Source organism: Pelophylax lessonae, assembly GCF_965119305.1.
Source record: "Pelophylax lessonae genome assembly, chromosome: 7".
Taxonomy (NCBI): Eukaryota; Metazoa; Chordata; class Amphibia; order Anura; family Ranidae; genus Pelophylax; species Pelophylax lessonae.
The window spans coordinates 198,130,519-198,146,596 of record NC_138774.1 but is presented as its reverse complement, the minus strand read 5'-3'; the positions used below and the strand labels follow the sequence as shown (position 1 = coordinate 198,146,596).

General features: G+C 47.6%; 1 protein-coding gene across 1 annotated transcript in view; it reads left to right on the top strand.

The window, feature by feature from the left end:
• The first annotated feature begins 522 nt into the window (after positions 1–522).
• EHMT1 (euchromatic histone lysine methyltransferase 1) overlaps positions 523–16,078 on the top strand; it is a 250,480-nt gene continuing 234,924 nt past the window's right edge. Inside the window, exon 1 of the mRNA XM_082263745.1 lies at positions 523–565. Coding sequence (XP_082119871.1) covers positions 545–565 — 21 coding nt within the window. The 5' untranslated portion in view covers positions 523–544. The remainder of the gene's footprint in view (positions 566–16,078) is intronic.

The window sequence follows — 16,078 nt, the reverse complement described above, 5'->3', positions numbered from 1 at the left end:
CATTACCGTGAAAATTCCATACCCTCCGGAGCTTCGAGCATGCGCACTGCTAAGCTGTTCAATGACGTAGGTGCTCCGGAAGTGATGAGGGTAGGTCATTTTCACGGGTATGGTTTTTTTAACGTTACACCGGCAGCCTATACACTCCGGTACATGCTATAATTAGTGCGGATGGTTAGTCCGCCCGCTAGTTGTTGCCGACTTGGAGGCGGCGATGTTTTTGGTTACTGGAGGGTGGACTAACAATCTGCACTAATTATAGTATCTACCGTAATGTATAGGCTGCCAGTGTTCTGTGGACACACTAAGTGGTCAAAATCGCCAAGTGTGACTGGTGTATACTCACCGGAAATAACGTCCGAACACTGCTATACGGAGTCGCTGTGGACGTGAATACGCGCCGCCATGTTGTTGTACGTATAGAGAGGAATTCGCGCATGCGCCGGAAACTCATCTCCTCCCTTGCAGAGGGCAGCGCAAGAGCGGGTGGGCGGGGTCGTGACGGTAGAGGTGGCGGGGCGGGGCTACGCTCGGGGTCGGAGCCATGGCCACACTGGATGCTGAGGTGAGGAGGATGGCGGGAGAAAGAGTGGGGGCCCGGCTATGTGTGTGAGGGAGAGGGGCTCGGGTGGAGACCGTGTGCGCCCCGTATCCCGGTGTCCGCTCTGTCTGTGCCCCCCTTTGTATCGCTTCTGTCCGCTCTGTGTATGTATGTACCCACCAGGCTCAGTGTCCTCACCCCCCCCCCCCCGGTACTCATACACCGCTTCCTCTTTACCATGTGTACCCTCTACCGCCCCCCAATGTCTGTGTCCTGCACTGCCCCTGCTGTGCTCTCATCCCCTCTATCCAGACACTGGTCTACTTACTCTCTACTATCGCCTGTGTGACCTGCTCCCCTCCCCCCTTCCTCCTTGTGTGTTGTGACCTGTCCCCCCCCATCCCTGTTTGACCTGCCCCTTCCCTGTGTGACCTGTCCCCCCCTTCCCTGTGTGACCGTTCCCCCCCCCCTCCCTGTGTGACCTGTTCCCCCCCCCCCCTTCCCTGTGTGACCTGTTCCCCCCCCCCCCCTCCCTGTGTGACCTGTCCCCCCCCCCCCCTTCCCTGTGTGACCCGTTCCCCCCCCCCTTCCCTGTGTGACCCGTTCCCCCCCCCTTCCCTGTGTGACCCGTTCCCCCCCCCCTTCCCTGTGTGACCCGTTCCCCCCCCCCCCCCCCCCCATCCCTGTTTGACCTGCCCCTTCCCTGTGTGACCTGTCCCCCCCCCCCCTCCCTGTGTGACCTGTCCCCCCCCCCCTCCCTGTGTGACCTGTTCCCCCCCCCCCCCCTCCCTGTGTGACCTGTTCCCCCCCCCCTCCCTGTGTGACCTGTTCCCCCCCCCTCCCTGTGTGACCTGTTCCCCCCCCCTCCCTGTGTGACCTGTTCTCCCCCCCCCCCTCCCTGTGTGACCTGTTCCCCCCCCCCCCCCCTCCCTGTGTGACCTGTTCCCCCCCCCCCTCCCTGTGTGACCTGTTCCCCCCCCCCCCTCCCTGTGTGACCTGTTCCCCCCCCCCCCTCCCTGTGTGACCTGTTCCCCCCCCCCCCTCCCTGTGTGACCTGTTCCCCCCCCCCCCTCCCTGTGTGACCTGTTCCCCCCCCTCCCTCCCTGTGTGACCTGTTCCCCCCCCCCTCCCTGTGTGACCTGTTCCCCCCCCCCCTCCCTGTGTGACCTGTTCCCCCCCCCCTCCCTGTGTGACCTGTCCCCCCCCCCTTCCCTGTGTGACCTGTCCCCCCCCCCCTTCCCTGTGTGACCTGTCCCCCCCCCCTTCCCTGTGTGACCTGTCCCCCCCCCCCCTTCCCTGTGTGACCTGTCCCCCCCCCCCCCTTCCCTGTGTGACCTGTCCCCCCCCCCCTTCCCTGTGTGACCTGTCCCCCCCCCCCCCCTCACCCCCGTCATGTCCAGGCACCGGCACCTTGACAGTGGGCAGCTGGCCATTCACTGCACATGTGTGGGCCGCAGGCACCCTGTGAATTGTCCCGCAGTCTCCTGGGACCTGTAAAGTGGGGGCGGGTGCAAACTTCCGCTGAGCTCCGCATGGAAATCTGACTGGGAGTGGGTACCTGTCAAAATCAAAAAAGGAATTCAGAATATGGGAAAAAAAGGAGGGAGGAGAAAAAAAAACAGGTGAAGTTCCGTTTTAACTTCCCTGTTGTCACCCCCCCCCCCCCAAAAATCCATCTACGTGCCCCAAACTCCCGTCCCCTCTAGCTCTGTGTCCTTAAAATGGTTGTTAGGCAGCGGATATAAAATCATTTCATCCCCTCTGTAATATAACAATAAGTGTCCCTCCCTGTGTTATATAAAAAAAAAAAAATATGCCGATCGGCACCTATATCAAAGCGGCTCCCGGCGCTGAGCTGACTCCTCGGCTTTCTCCTCTGCTCGACTGGCAGTTCCAGCGGGCAGGTCCAAGCACTGCCACTGACGTCAGCCGGGGAGGAGGGGATGAGAGGAGAAAGAGCCGATTGGTCACATAATTTCCGGGAACCACTCTGAGATAGGTACTGATCAGCATATTTTTTATATATCACAGGCACAGGGATACTTATTGTTATATTACAGAAGGGGTGGGATGATTTTATATTCAATATCAGAGCAGCAGGAGGGGGCGGGCACTGTCATGAGCAGACAGGCAGGGGGAGAGGAGAGCAGGGCTGTGGGTGACGGAGGCACGTGAACTGACCATGGTGTCAGGGCTCAGCAGCCATGATATACCGTGGTCAGTTTCCAGAGGAATGGGTAGAAACTGGCAGGTTCAGCCAGATTTTTTAGGCTATACAGGGGGCTGAATGACGCAGCACAAGCACTGTGCTGTATAACATGCTTTAAGTTTGAGCCCCGGTTCACACTTCTGCGAGTGCCGGGTTCGCATGTGATGTCGGAGCGCACTGCTCCGACATTACATGCGATCAGCTGTGCGGTGCGAGTTTAGCCATACAGTTTGTATGGCTAAATTCGCATCGCACCCGGAGCAAAGACGCACAGGAGGCATTTTTGCAGCCGCATCAGGATCGGATCGCACAGCGGTTCACACTTGTGCGATCCGCTCCTGTGCGAACTGCACGATCGCACTGCGATATGCGATCAAACTGGGGGTAGTCGTTAAGATTACATTGACACCCCCAGCGTATCGCATATGGCAGTGTGAACTGCCGGGGGTGCGTGTGCGATGCGGGAACAGGCTGCGAATTCGCAGCCTTCCCGCACTCGCATAAATGTGAACAGGATCTGTTTTTTTTTTTTTTTTGTTTACAAACATTTTAAGCCCCCCCCATCCTCTCTTCTATATGTGTTCCTGACCTCCTGTCCCTTTTTCTACCTGTGTGTCCTGACCCTGATGGAGTGCTCAGAGCTATTCCCTTTATAGAAAACATGACCCTTCAGTGCTGTAAAGGATAAGTTCACCTTACCTGCAAAAAAATATACATTTGTTTTAATAAAAAGTGAACTTCTTCTTTAATTTAAATACTTGGGTGACGCCTTCAAGCTGTATGTGGTGTAACGTAAGAGTACGATTTTCACAGACAGCGTCAACAACACCGTATTCTGGCCTCACATATTTTATATATGTAATTTACTTTTTTAACTTGTACATAAAAAAACCACGTCAGCGCCGAAAGGTTTTACCCCCTTAATGACCAGGCCATTTTTTTTGCGATTCGGCACTGCATTACTTTAACAATTGCGCGGTTGTACCACGCTGTACCCAAATTCAATTGATGTCCTACGTGTAGATCTACGCGATTATGAGCCGCCCAGCCGCAGTAAATCTGCGTGGGGCAGTCGGCAAGTGGTTAACTTGACTTAAACACACCAGCATTATAACCTGACTTAGATAATACATTTTCTAGGTTTTTTTTTTCTTCTTTTAACCAAGTGGCAATGGGCCCGAATTAATTGATGGAAGTGCAGCCGCATCAGATTTAAAAGCCATAGGAAAGTTTGCGCTTAAAAATAAATCAATAAAGCTAAAACCCTCCACTTCATACAAACTTACCAGTGGCACAAACGTTTAGTAATCTAGTTTGTGAGCTTTGTTTCCCACTACCACACTGCACTGTACTAGAAGGTTTTATAAAATGTCAAAAAAGAGTGCGCAAAACACTGCAAAACCACAACCCCCACGTTCCCTGACCCCTCGCATCCCCACATCCTCCGTTATGCCCCAAAAATGTAAACTATGTAGACGTCAAGTATGTTTTTGGTAGAACTTGGCTACCATTAGGACTGTATGCAAGCACTTGAATAAGCTAAAAATAGACTGATAATAATAGGTAGATTTTTATCTTGCAGTAAAAATTGGGACTGTATTATCTGAGAGACAAAAACAAATATTGTACAGTGCCTTGACAGTATGTAAGCAGCTTGGTTGGGGTGCAGTATAAGAGGGAGAGATGAGGTTATCTTGAAATATAAATTAGAATGTATTGTTTCAGAGACAGCAGTGCAAAATATTGGACAGTGCACCTCCTAGATGGCTGCAGGTAAAAAAAGGTACACTATAACCATCTTCAGTTCCAGCAGTCAGAGCCCCTTTTGTCTGAACTTTGTGCTGCTACCTCTCATGTTTAGGTTCTTGTGGAAATTCGCTGCCACAAAGCAGAACTTTTTCTTTTTATCTTTATTTTTTGGTATTCGTATAGTGGTTGGGCTGCACACCACACAGCAGAGGCCCACGCACATTGGTAATTCCTCTTTTTTGCCAGGATAATCCCCCCCCCCCAAGGGAGTTGTATTTTAAGATATTTAATTCATTATAGTGAGAGTATCTGGGGCAGAGCAGCGGGGGCAAAGCCCTTTAGCCATAGTACAGTATCTCACAAAAGTGAGTACACCCCTGACATTTTTGTAAATATTTTATTCTATCTTTTCATGTGACAACACTGAAGAAATGGCACTTTGCTACAATGTAAAGTAGTGAATGTACAGTTTGTATAACAATGTAAATTTGCTGTTCCCTCAAAATAACTCAACACACAGCTATTAATGTCTAAATCTCTGGCAACAAAAGTGAGTACACCCCTAAGTGAAAATGTCCAAATTGGGCCCAAAGCGTCAATATTTTGTGTGGCCACCATTATTTTCCAGCTCTGGCTTACCCCTCTTGGGTATGGAGTTCACCAGAGCTTCACAGGTTGCCTCCGGGTCCTTCTCCACTCCTCTGACGGCATCAGGGAGCTGGTGGATGTTAGAGACCTTGCGCTCTTCCACCTTCCGTTTTGAGGATGCCCCATAGATGCTCAATAGGGTTTAGGTGTGGAGACATGCTTAGCCAGTCCATCACCTTTACCCTCAGCTTCTTAGCATGGCAATGGTCGACTTGGAGGTGTGGTGGTTGTTATGTTGGAATACTGCCCTGCGGCCCAGTCTCCGATGGGAGGGGATCATGCTCTGCTTCAGTATGTCACAGTGCATGTTGGCATTTATGGTTCCCTCAATCAACTGTAGCTCCCCAGTGGCGGCAGAACTCATACAGCGCCAGACCATGACACTCCCACCAGCATGCTTGACTGTAGGCAAGACATACTTGTCTTTGTACTCCTCACCTGGTTGCTGCCACACACGCTTGACACCATCTGAACCAAATAAGTTTATCTTGGTCTCAACCGACCACAGGACATGGTTCCAGTAATCCATGCCTTTAGTCGTCTGCTTGTCTTCAGCAAACTGTTTGCAGGCTTTCTTGTGCATCATCTTTAGAAGAGGCTTCCTTCTGGGATGACAGCCATGCAAACCAATTTGATGCAGTGTATGGTCTGAGCACTGACAGGCTGACCCCCCCCCCCCCCCCCCCCCTCAATATGTCTATTTCCCAAAGACAACCTAAGGATATGATGCTGAGGACGTGCACTCAACTGCTTTGGTCGACTATGGCGTGGCCTGTTCTGAGTGGAACCTGTCCTGTTAAACCGCTGTGTGGTCAGTTTTAGGGCCTTTGCAATCTTCTTCTAGCCTAGGCCATCTTTATGTAGAGCAGCAATTCTTATTTTCAGATCCTCAGAGAGTTCTTTGCCATGAGATGCCATGTTGAACTTCCAGTGACCAGTATGAGAGAGTGAGAGCGATAACACCAAATTTAACACACCTGCTCCCCATTCACACCTGAGATCTTCTAACACTGAGTCACATGACACCAGGGTGGGAAAATGGCTATTGGGCTCAATTTGGCTATTTTCACTTAGGGGTGTACTCACTTTTGTTGCCAGTGGTTTAGACATTAATGGCTGTGTGTTGAGTTATTTTGAGGGGACAGCAAATTTACACTGTTATACAAGCTGTACACTCACTACTTTACATTGTAGCAAAGTGTCATTTCTTCAGTGTTGTCATATGAAAATATATAATAAAATATTTACAAAATGTGAGGGGTGTACTCACTTTTGTGAGATACTGTATGTCTGTCCTATGTTGCAAGGGGAAGGGAAGAGCAGACAGCAACAAAAATTTAGTGTAGAATTCTATGGACATAAGCTGCCTACCTTTCGTAAAATCGGGGTTTGTTTTTGAGAAGCTTGTGTTGTATTTTTTCTAGTGCTTGGTGGTTTTATATTCATGTAAATACTTGACGTAGGCAAACTTGCCATTTGTTTGCAGCATGTCACTACATATGCACCACCTATTTCTCCCCCCTACTGCCATAGCTACTATTAGGTGTCCATTCACACTTGTGAAACTTAAAGATTGTGCGATTTCTGTTGCGACTTGGTGCAATTTTGATGTGACTTTGGAGGAGTGCGTCTATGTTACAACTTTGGCTTTGACCAATGTAATCGTTTTGTTTGTGCTCTACAAAATCAGTAGACGTACAACACAGAAAAATTTGTTTATTTTTTTTTGGTTTCTTTTCTAATGAATTCCAAATTTTCAGACTAGCACATAATGAGTTAAACTGCCCAGGGCCCGATTTTTCACTTTTTTTTTTTTTTTTTTCTTGCGGTTTACTACCGCTTTAAGAAATGGGCCGAAAAGCCAGCCACTGTGTCCATAACAAGTGATAACTCATCAGTTGTCAGCGGGTTTTCCCACTGACAGCAGAATGTAAACAAAGAAACGCCAGCAATGGGGAAAAAAAAAAACACGCGAGCCCCCCAATCCATTAATACCAGGTCCTTTGGGTCTGGTATGGATTTTAAGAGGAACCCCACACCAAAATTAAAAAAATCGTGGAGGGGTTCCCCCCATAATACATACCAGACCCTTATCCAAGCATGCAGCCGGGCAGGCCCGGAGCACCCCAATTCCCCCCATATCTAAACCATACCAGGCCACATGCCCTTAAAGCACCTTGTCCCCATAACCCTGGCCGGTGGGGGTTGTGTGGGTCTGTGGGCGGGGGGGACTTTTTGGAATCTGGAAGCTACCTTTTTACAAAGGGGGCCCCCCTAGATCTTGCCCCCCCCCATGTGAATTAGTATTATTCACCAAAAAAAGTGTAAAAAGTTAATTAAAACACAAGTTTTTGAGAATTCCTTTTTTTTAAAAAAATGTCTCCTGGTTTAGATCCATCCTAAAAAAAAAAACCTCCAGTCCCAGCGAAGGCTTCTGCCATCTGCTAGCTCTTGAATAACTAATGGGGTCCCCCTGTATGCTGGGTCAGTGACATCACAAGGGGGCGATGCCACCTGGCGACGTCACTGGGTGCCCCCGCCCCTTAGTTAAGAGCTGTCAGACGGCAGGAGCCTTTGTCATGACGCTATGGTGGCAGGCATCGTGATTATTTGATGGATCTAGACCGGCGGACATTTTTTTAAATAAAGGACTAGTCAAAAACTGCCTACTTTTTATATTTTTTACACTACGCTTTTTTTTTTGGTGAATAAATAGGGTAATATGTGCCCCATAATTTTACATGGGTGGGGGAGGGCAGATTCTGATAAGCCCCCTTGCCAGCAGACCCCTACAACCAATGGCCAAGGTTGTGGGGAAGAAGCCCTTGTACCCATCAAAATGGGGACAGGGTGCATTGTGGCTGAGGGGGGGGGGCAGAGCCCCCTGCCCTAAAGCATCCCTCCCCTATGTTGAGGGCATGTGACCTGGTATGGTTCGAGGGGGGGCTGCTTGCTCGTTCCCCCCTCCCCCTTTCCTGACCTACCGGGCTGCATGCTCGGATAAGGATCTGGTATGGATTTTGAGTACAACACCATGCTGTTTCGTTTTTTTCATTGCCAATCTTCCTTTCACAAGTTGAATGTATATCATGCAGGTGGGAATTTTGAGGGTTTACATTGAAGTCTATGGCCCTCAATTGGCATGAAAGTCAGACCAACTGGTGCATGAAGTCTCTGCTACTTTCAGCAGAAATATTGGGTGCACAAGTGTGAATGGAGCCTTAATCTCGGCAGTCACCTGTATTACACAAATGTCAGGCAGACCTAAAGTGAGAGACAGAGGTTCTGCTCATGGAGGTAGTAAGGGACAAGCAGGTTCTGCGGGATAAAGCAGTGGTTGGCCTGCACCATCTAGTGGCAGGACGTGTCTGCTTTTCTCCAAAGCAGTCTCTCTCCTGCGCTCAAGTGGTATGTGGGAAGGTTGAGTGGTCTTGTCTGGTCTTTGTTATCACCACCTAGGGTTTTGCTGACCCCTCAGGACCAAGGGTATCCAAAAATACTGGAAAACAACAACAAGAGAAGGGCACACGACCTCGTTCATTACCACTTAAAAAAAATAACACACGTAAGGAAAATGGAACCAATCGCCTCCAGGACTGCCAGGATACTCCTATGGTGCTGGATGACGTGATGGCCTCCGCATATGCCTGGCTGACGCATTTCAAGGTAGAACTCTCTTCAGAGCCAAAAGTAAAAGGCGATTGGTTCCATTTTCCTTACATGTGTACTATTGTGTTTGTGAGTACAATGTATGCTCTTTTGGATTTTAAAACCTTTTTTAAGTGGTAATGCACCAGGTTGGTACGCTCTTTTGTTGATGTCTCGTCATCCTGCAACTCCTTGGAAGAAGCAGCACCCATACCCACCCAACAAGCACCTAGAGCATATGCAACTTCTCAGGCTAATTACTGCCATGCTATGTTGCACATTGTATGCCTGGGGAATAGGAACCATACAAGGCCTGAGCTATTGGCAGCTGTCCAAAATGATAAAAATAAATAGTTTTAAGCAAGATTTTTCAGTCTTTATTTTTTCAGAAAAAAAATCATTTAAAATGTAGGTAGCATTTTTTTTTTTTTTTTAAGTAATGCTATGTGTAAGAAACATGTAACAAGTATAACCACTTGAAGACCAATCCTGTTCTGGCACTTTTTGTTTACAAGTTAAATCCATATTTTCTCTATCGTTCATTGACAGACGCAGCTGCGTATCTTCTTAGACCATTGATTATGCTCCTCCCATCAGAAATAGGACACTAAGCATGAAAAAGCTTTACCACGCCTATGGAGCTGCCCCTGCAGGCATAACCCCACACACTCTGCTACAGCACTTAGTTTGTTTCTGCCTAGTTTAGAAGTAGGACCTAGTTCCCTGCCGGGACTTCGGTCTTAGCTATTTAAAAGGGAAATTTTTGTTCCCTTCACCAGGGAGACTTCTTTGCCTCCATAGATATCAAGGACGCATATCTACACATCCCTATCTACGCTGGGCATCAGCGGTTTCTTCGCTTTGCCGTAGCAGAGGAGCATTATCAATTTGTGGCATTACCCTTTGGTCTCGTCTCTGCCCCTAGGGTTTTTACCAAGGTTCTTGCCCCGGTGTTGGCATTGCTGCGTCAACGGGGGATTGTAGTACTGGGGTATCTGAACGTTCTCCCATTGAGAGGGGACTCCCATTCAGCCCTATTGGGCGATCTGTCGATCACTGTCAGAACCCTGCAAGAGTTCGGGTGGAATATCAGTTTCAAGAAATCCGCCCTGATACCTTCATTGAGACTGGATTATCTGGGCCTGACTCTGGGCCAGAGCAATAAAGCTTTGTCTGAGCCGGTGGATGATTCGTCTTTGAGATTGTTTGGTTTGGATTCAATCTGACAATGCTACAACTGTGGCTTGCATCAATCATCAGGGGGGCACCAAGAGAGTCTTGGCGGCCAAGCAGGTGGCCGAGATTCTGGTTTGGGCGAAAAAGTTTGTTCCAGCCCTCTCTTCTGTACACATCCCAGATGTGGAGAACTGGCAAGCGGATTTCCTGAGTCGTCAGTTGTTGGATCAAGGGGAATGGTCCCTACACCCGGAGGCGATTCATCTCCTGTGTGTCCCTCGGGGGACTCCCAAGGTCGATCTGTTTTGCTTCTCCTCAACAAAAAGGTTCAGAGGTTCATAGCCAGGTCTTGGGATCTTCTGGCTGACTCCACAGACGCATTGGTGGCTCCTTTGGGGTCGGTATTGACTGATTTATGCCTTTCCTCCGCTGAAACTCCTGCTGAGGCTTCCAGTCGTTCTGGTGGACCTGGTAAGGTTGGTTGCCGATGCATGCTCCTTGGAGACTTCCTTTCAGGTAGGATCTGCTTTCTCAAGGGCCTATCTTCCATCCTGCTTTACAGTCGCTGGCTTTAACGGCATGGCTGTTGAAAGCCAGGTGTTGAGGGAATAGAGGTCTTTCTGACTCTGTAATTCCTAAGCTGTTGAAGGCCAGGAAGTTGACTTCCAGGAAGATCTATCATCGTACGTTGAAATCGTACATTTTATGGTGTGAATCATTAAAGGTGCACCCTCGCTTGTTTTCAGTAGCTAGGGTTTTGGCCTTTCTGCAGAAAGGGGTTGAACAGTGGTTGGCTTTGGGCACTATAAAGGGCCAAGTGTCGGCTTTGGCTATGCATTTCCAATGCCTTGATGCGCACTTTCATTCAGGAGTGCGCCATATGGCTCCCGCTACCTCTGTGGGATCTGAAATTGGTATTATCTGTTATTAAAAAACCTCAGTCGGAAGGTTGCCTTTTTGGTGGCTATCATTTCTGCCCGCAGAGTATCTGAGTTTGTGGTGTTGTCCTGCCGCTCACCTTATCTGGTGGTCCACAGAGATAAAGTGGTACTCCAACCTAATCAGTCTTTTTTTTTTCCTAAGGTGGTTTCTGATTTTCATTTGAATGAAGACATTGCGCTGCCTTCACTTTGTCCCAAGCATCCCAAGGAAATTGCCTTGCATTCTTTGGATGCGGTCCGGGCGTTTTAGGGTTTTCCTGGCAGCCACTGAGTCTTTCTGAAAATCAGATGCCCTTTTTGTCCTTAACGAGGGACCTTGTAAAGGATTGGCTGCATCTGCTGCGACCATATCCAGACCAACTCCCGACGCTTCTTAAAGCTTTCCGATTGGAACGCTTTTGAAAGCCAGCCAGCGGCTGGAAAAAAAATACAGGGGTTATAGCTGATACTTTCTCAAAAGTATTGGGACACCTGCCTTTACACGCACATGAACTTTAATGGCATCCCAGTCTTAGACTGTAGGGTTCAATATTGAGTTAGCCCACCCTTTGCAGCTAGAACAGCTTCAAATCTTCTGGGAAGGCTGTCCACAAGGTTTAGGAGTGTGTCTATGGGAATGCTTGACCATTCAGAAGAGCATTTGTGAGGTCAGGCACGGATGTTGGAGAGAAGGTCTGGCTCGCATTCTCCACTCTTATCGGGTTGAGGTCAGGACTTTGTGCAGGCCAGTCAAGTTCCTCCACCCCAAACTCTCTCATCCATGTCTTTATGGACCTTGCTTTTTGCACTGGTCCAAATCATTTGGTGGAGGGGGGGGGGGTTATGATGATGGGTTGTTTTTCAGGGGTTGGGCTTGGCCCCTTTGTTCCAGTGAAGGGACCTCCTTGAAGGCGTCGGCATACCAAGACATTTTAGACCATTTCATGCACCCAGCTTTGTGGGAACAGTTTGGGGATGGCTCCTTCCTGTTCCAACATGACTGCGCACCAGTGCTTCTGTCTGCTGATACCCTGCTGAGCTGATTGGAGCAGGCAGATGACAGGTCCGTGTCCACTCTGCTTATGGGGCAGTGTGATGCATACAGACCGGCTGACTGTTTACACCTGACTGCCCTCCGATCCGGACAGATGGAGAACAGATCCCCTTCCATGTTTTTGCTGGATTGGAATGGAAGTAAGCACGTATAAATGGACACATGTCCATTTACATCTGCCGCTCAATAGAGGAGAATGGAGAGTCTTATCTGGTCCGTCTGGGGTATTCAGTACAGTAGCATATAGACAACCCAGAGGCTTTTTGGAAAATGCTGTAGATTGATGAAAAATTAACTCTTTGGCTACAAGGGCCAAGGATTTTCTGTCCAAAAAAATATTTATTGGAAAACAAATCACTGTTAAGCGGGGGAAGGGGGGGGGGGGGTTGATTAGGCTTTGGGGTTGTGTGGCAGACAGTGGCCCAGAAAACAGTATTAGAAGTGATGTGTAAGGAAGAATGGGCAAGAACCCCTACAAACAAGAATTAGGCCCCTTTCACACAAAGGAGTCCGTCGGCGGACTCAGCGGGGGATCGATTCGATTTCTCAGCGGGGGATCGATTCGCCGATCCCACGCTTAGGAGGTGGATGGCAGCTCTGTCTCCACGCTGTGTGCAGAGACAGAGCTGTCAGGTCCCCGCTGTTCTCTATGGGGGAATTGGATGGGAACGGACCGTCTGTCTGTTCTTATCCGATCCGCTGGGCGGATAGAAAATAGGGTTTCCATCCGTCCAGATTTGACGGATCAGATGTCAGCGGACATGTCTCTGCTGACATCCGATGCCCCATAGAGAGGCATGGGGCATCCGTTCAGATCTGCCTGAAAAACGGACACATTGCCAGAGCAGAGTGAGATGGTTTGGTTGTAATTAAGATGTTTTATTGATGTTATTGGCTAATACTTTGTTTATACCATCATTTTTAAGTGCCCGTTCACATACGAGCGACGCTACTTCGCACCGCGACCTCCGAGGTCGCGGTGCGAGCAGCGCGCCTCGAACTCGGAGCGGCCGCCACGGACTTCATAGCATTGAAGTCTATGGCGGTCGCCTCCTGGTCGCCCCAAAGAAGCTCCGGACCCTTTTTCTAAGTCTGAGCGACTTGTGTTGCTCCTATTAGAACGGGTCCGCAGCTTCCCTATGGGAGGCGACCTGTGAGGCGACCAGGTCGCCTCACAGGTCGCCTCAGTGTGAACCGGGACTAAATGTTTTTTTGTCCAGGTCTTAAAAATATAGAAAAATAAATAAATAAGGTTTTGATTTAGTCAGGTAAAAATTAAATATTATAGGAGTAGTTATTTAGGATGTTCCGCCAGCATGTTTCACATGTTTACCAGGATAATTTTACCTGCTTTACTGAAAAGGCTTATTCTCACTAAGTCCTCAATGTGCCGCGAGGTATAAGCCCCACTTTGTCTTTTTGTAAAAGTTAAATTGGTAGCCAAATGCAGATAAATGGGTAGGTTACCCCTAGATGCACAACTAAGCACAAGATTAAGCCCATTGTAATGTATTAGTGATTATTGTGTGGTTAACATGGCAGAACCTGCAGTGCAGGGACTTCCCTCTTGGTGTTGATTACATTGCATTATTGCGCCTGGTCTGAAGAACAGAGACGCTGAAGGAGATATTGAGACTCCCGTGATTCCATCTCTCTAAATAAGCGGTATGGATGTGGTCTGACAGCTGTCTTAACTGTGGGTAGTGCATGGAATCCTTGCAGAAAGTTTACGGAGGATTCCTAGTGAGGATCACTTTTTACAGCTTGTCAGCAAAATATGTTAGGGGGAAACTGCCAAATAGCCTAAAGGGTAACTCCTTTTGTGGGGAAAAAAGTGGCAAAAAAAAAAAAATCATATATAATGGCAACACAAAAAAACATATGGTAATTGAATGTTAATGAAAATTACCTTTCTTTTTCAACCTATAGAGCTGTACTTTTCTGTAAAATCTCAACCTGGAACTTTTCTATGCTTAGATGGTGTATAGAATGCCCCCCTGGTCATTTCCTTCTTGTGTGATTGGCTCACTGATTTTCCCAAAGATACAAGTCATATTTTTGGCGCATCCCTTGAAGAAAAAATCTTTGTTGTGAGATACTCCCAAAGTTAAATCACATCTAAATGGATGCAGACCCTGCAATTCTCCTCAGAGCGCTGCAAATGCAGCAGCTGACTAAAAATGATGAAACCACTCCCATTAGATTCACTTTCCACGTGGACACAATGGCTATTTCTTCAGAATTACAAAAGGTAGGAATCTGCAACAAAGTTTGTTAAATCCTTGTAATGTACATAAATCACCCAAAGGAGAATGTTGTTGTTTTTTTGTTTTTTTTTTCCCTCCTCAACTAAAGTGAAGTTACTCTTTTTAAACTCAAAGTAACATTAATGTGTTTAGTCACTTGCTGTTACATAGTTTGTGAGGTTGATATGGAAAAAAGACATCACTCCATCCAGTTCAACCTATGATGTGTGTGTGTGTGTTTGCTGTTAACCGTACATTGTATACCCCTGTATGTTGTGGTCTTTAAGGTGCCCATCTAATAGTTTTTTGAAACTTTCGATGCTCCCTGCTGATACGACTGCTTGTGGAAGATAATTCCACATCCTTACCGCTCTTACAGTAAAGAACCCCTTACGTATTTTAAGCTTAAAACGTTTTTCCTCAAGTTTTAGTGAGTGGCCACGTGTCTTATTGTATTCCCTTTCTCTGAAAAGTTTGTTCTTTATGCTCGGGTCGTCAGTACAGTAATTGTACATTGATATCATATCCCCCCTCAATCGTCTTCTCCAGAGAGAATAAGTTCAGTGCTTGTAGTCTTTCCTCATAGCTGATGTTCTCCATTCCCCTAATTATTTTTGTTGCCCTTCTCTGGACTCTCTCCAGTTCCAGCACATCCTTCCTGAGGACTGGTGCCCTGTTCTAATGGCTTTACCATAGTAACAACCCCCATAACATAAAAGTATCTTTTTAGTGCTCATAGTATATACATTGTGTGCATGTAAACAGTATATTGGCTTCAGATGTTAGGCTAGGCAGCTGAAACTCAAATAGGGAGTTCTACCTACCAGAGCTTTGTAAAGATATACACCTAATATTTGGAACCCCTGAACCCGGCTTTGATTTGTAGTTGTATAATTTAGGAAGCGTGACAACACTTTTCAAAGGCTTTACAGCAGCTGTACGCCTCTTGCACAGTTTTCAAAAACTGCTGGCAGCAGGGATGGTCAGTGGGCCTGTGCCTTTTTACCTGCACTTCATACATCTGGGCCTTTGTCGTGTAATTTGTGAATCTTCCAGTCTTCCTGGACAGCAAAGGTGGAAGGGCTATTCTCCCTTTCTGCTCCCAAAGCACTTGATGGTGTGGAATGGAGCTACCTTTGGCATGTATTGGATAAGTTTGATTTAGGGCACACATGGATCCATTTTAATGCATAGGATATCCAAGGTACACATACAGCTCAACAATAACCTCACAGAAACAGTCCAGTTAGGGGTACGCCACAGGGCTGCCTTCTTTCACCCACAGTGCTGGTTCACACTGGTGGGATTTCTGATGAGACTTGAGTTGCACAGAATCACATATTAAGGTAAATCACATTATTTTCAGGGGTGTCTGTCCATATCCATGTGCAGTACGATTTTGGAAAAGGTTCCTGTGCTGCTTTGGTGCGATTTTAAAGCAATTTGGCTCTATAGAATATGCTAACCACATCCAATGTCGCATCACATAATTGTACTGAAAACCGCATCAAAAGTGCATTGCAGTAGTGTGAACCATGCTTTACTCTTTACATTCACATAGGAGCTGTTTGCTGTAGCTGTTCTGTCCTCCAGAAATATTATAAGATTTAAAAGGGTTGACAAGGAAGGGCAAAATGGCTTTATATGCGGATGACACACTATTGTTCCTGGGAGACATTCATGACTCTTTGACTGCCCTTAGGTCTATAATTCCCATTTTGGCTCTTTTCAGGACTCCATAAAATAGGACAAAAGCACCCTTCTGTCAGCTGAGACTAGTACTAGGGGACACTAGTTCTGGTGGGGGGCCCAAGGAATTCCCTCAATTTGTTTGTCAAGGGGACAGGAAGTGAAGGGAAATCTCCACAATGGAACACAGATGGCAAA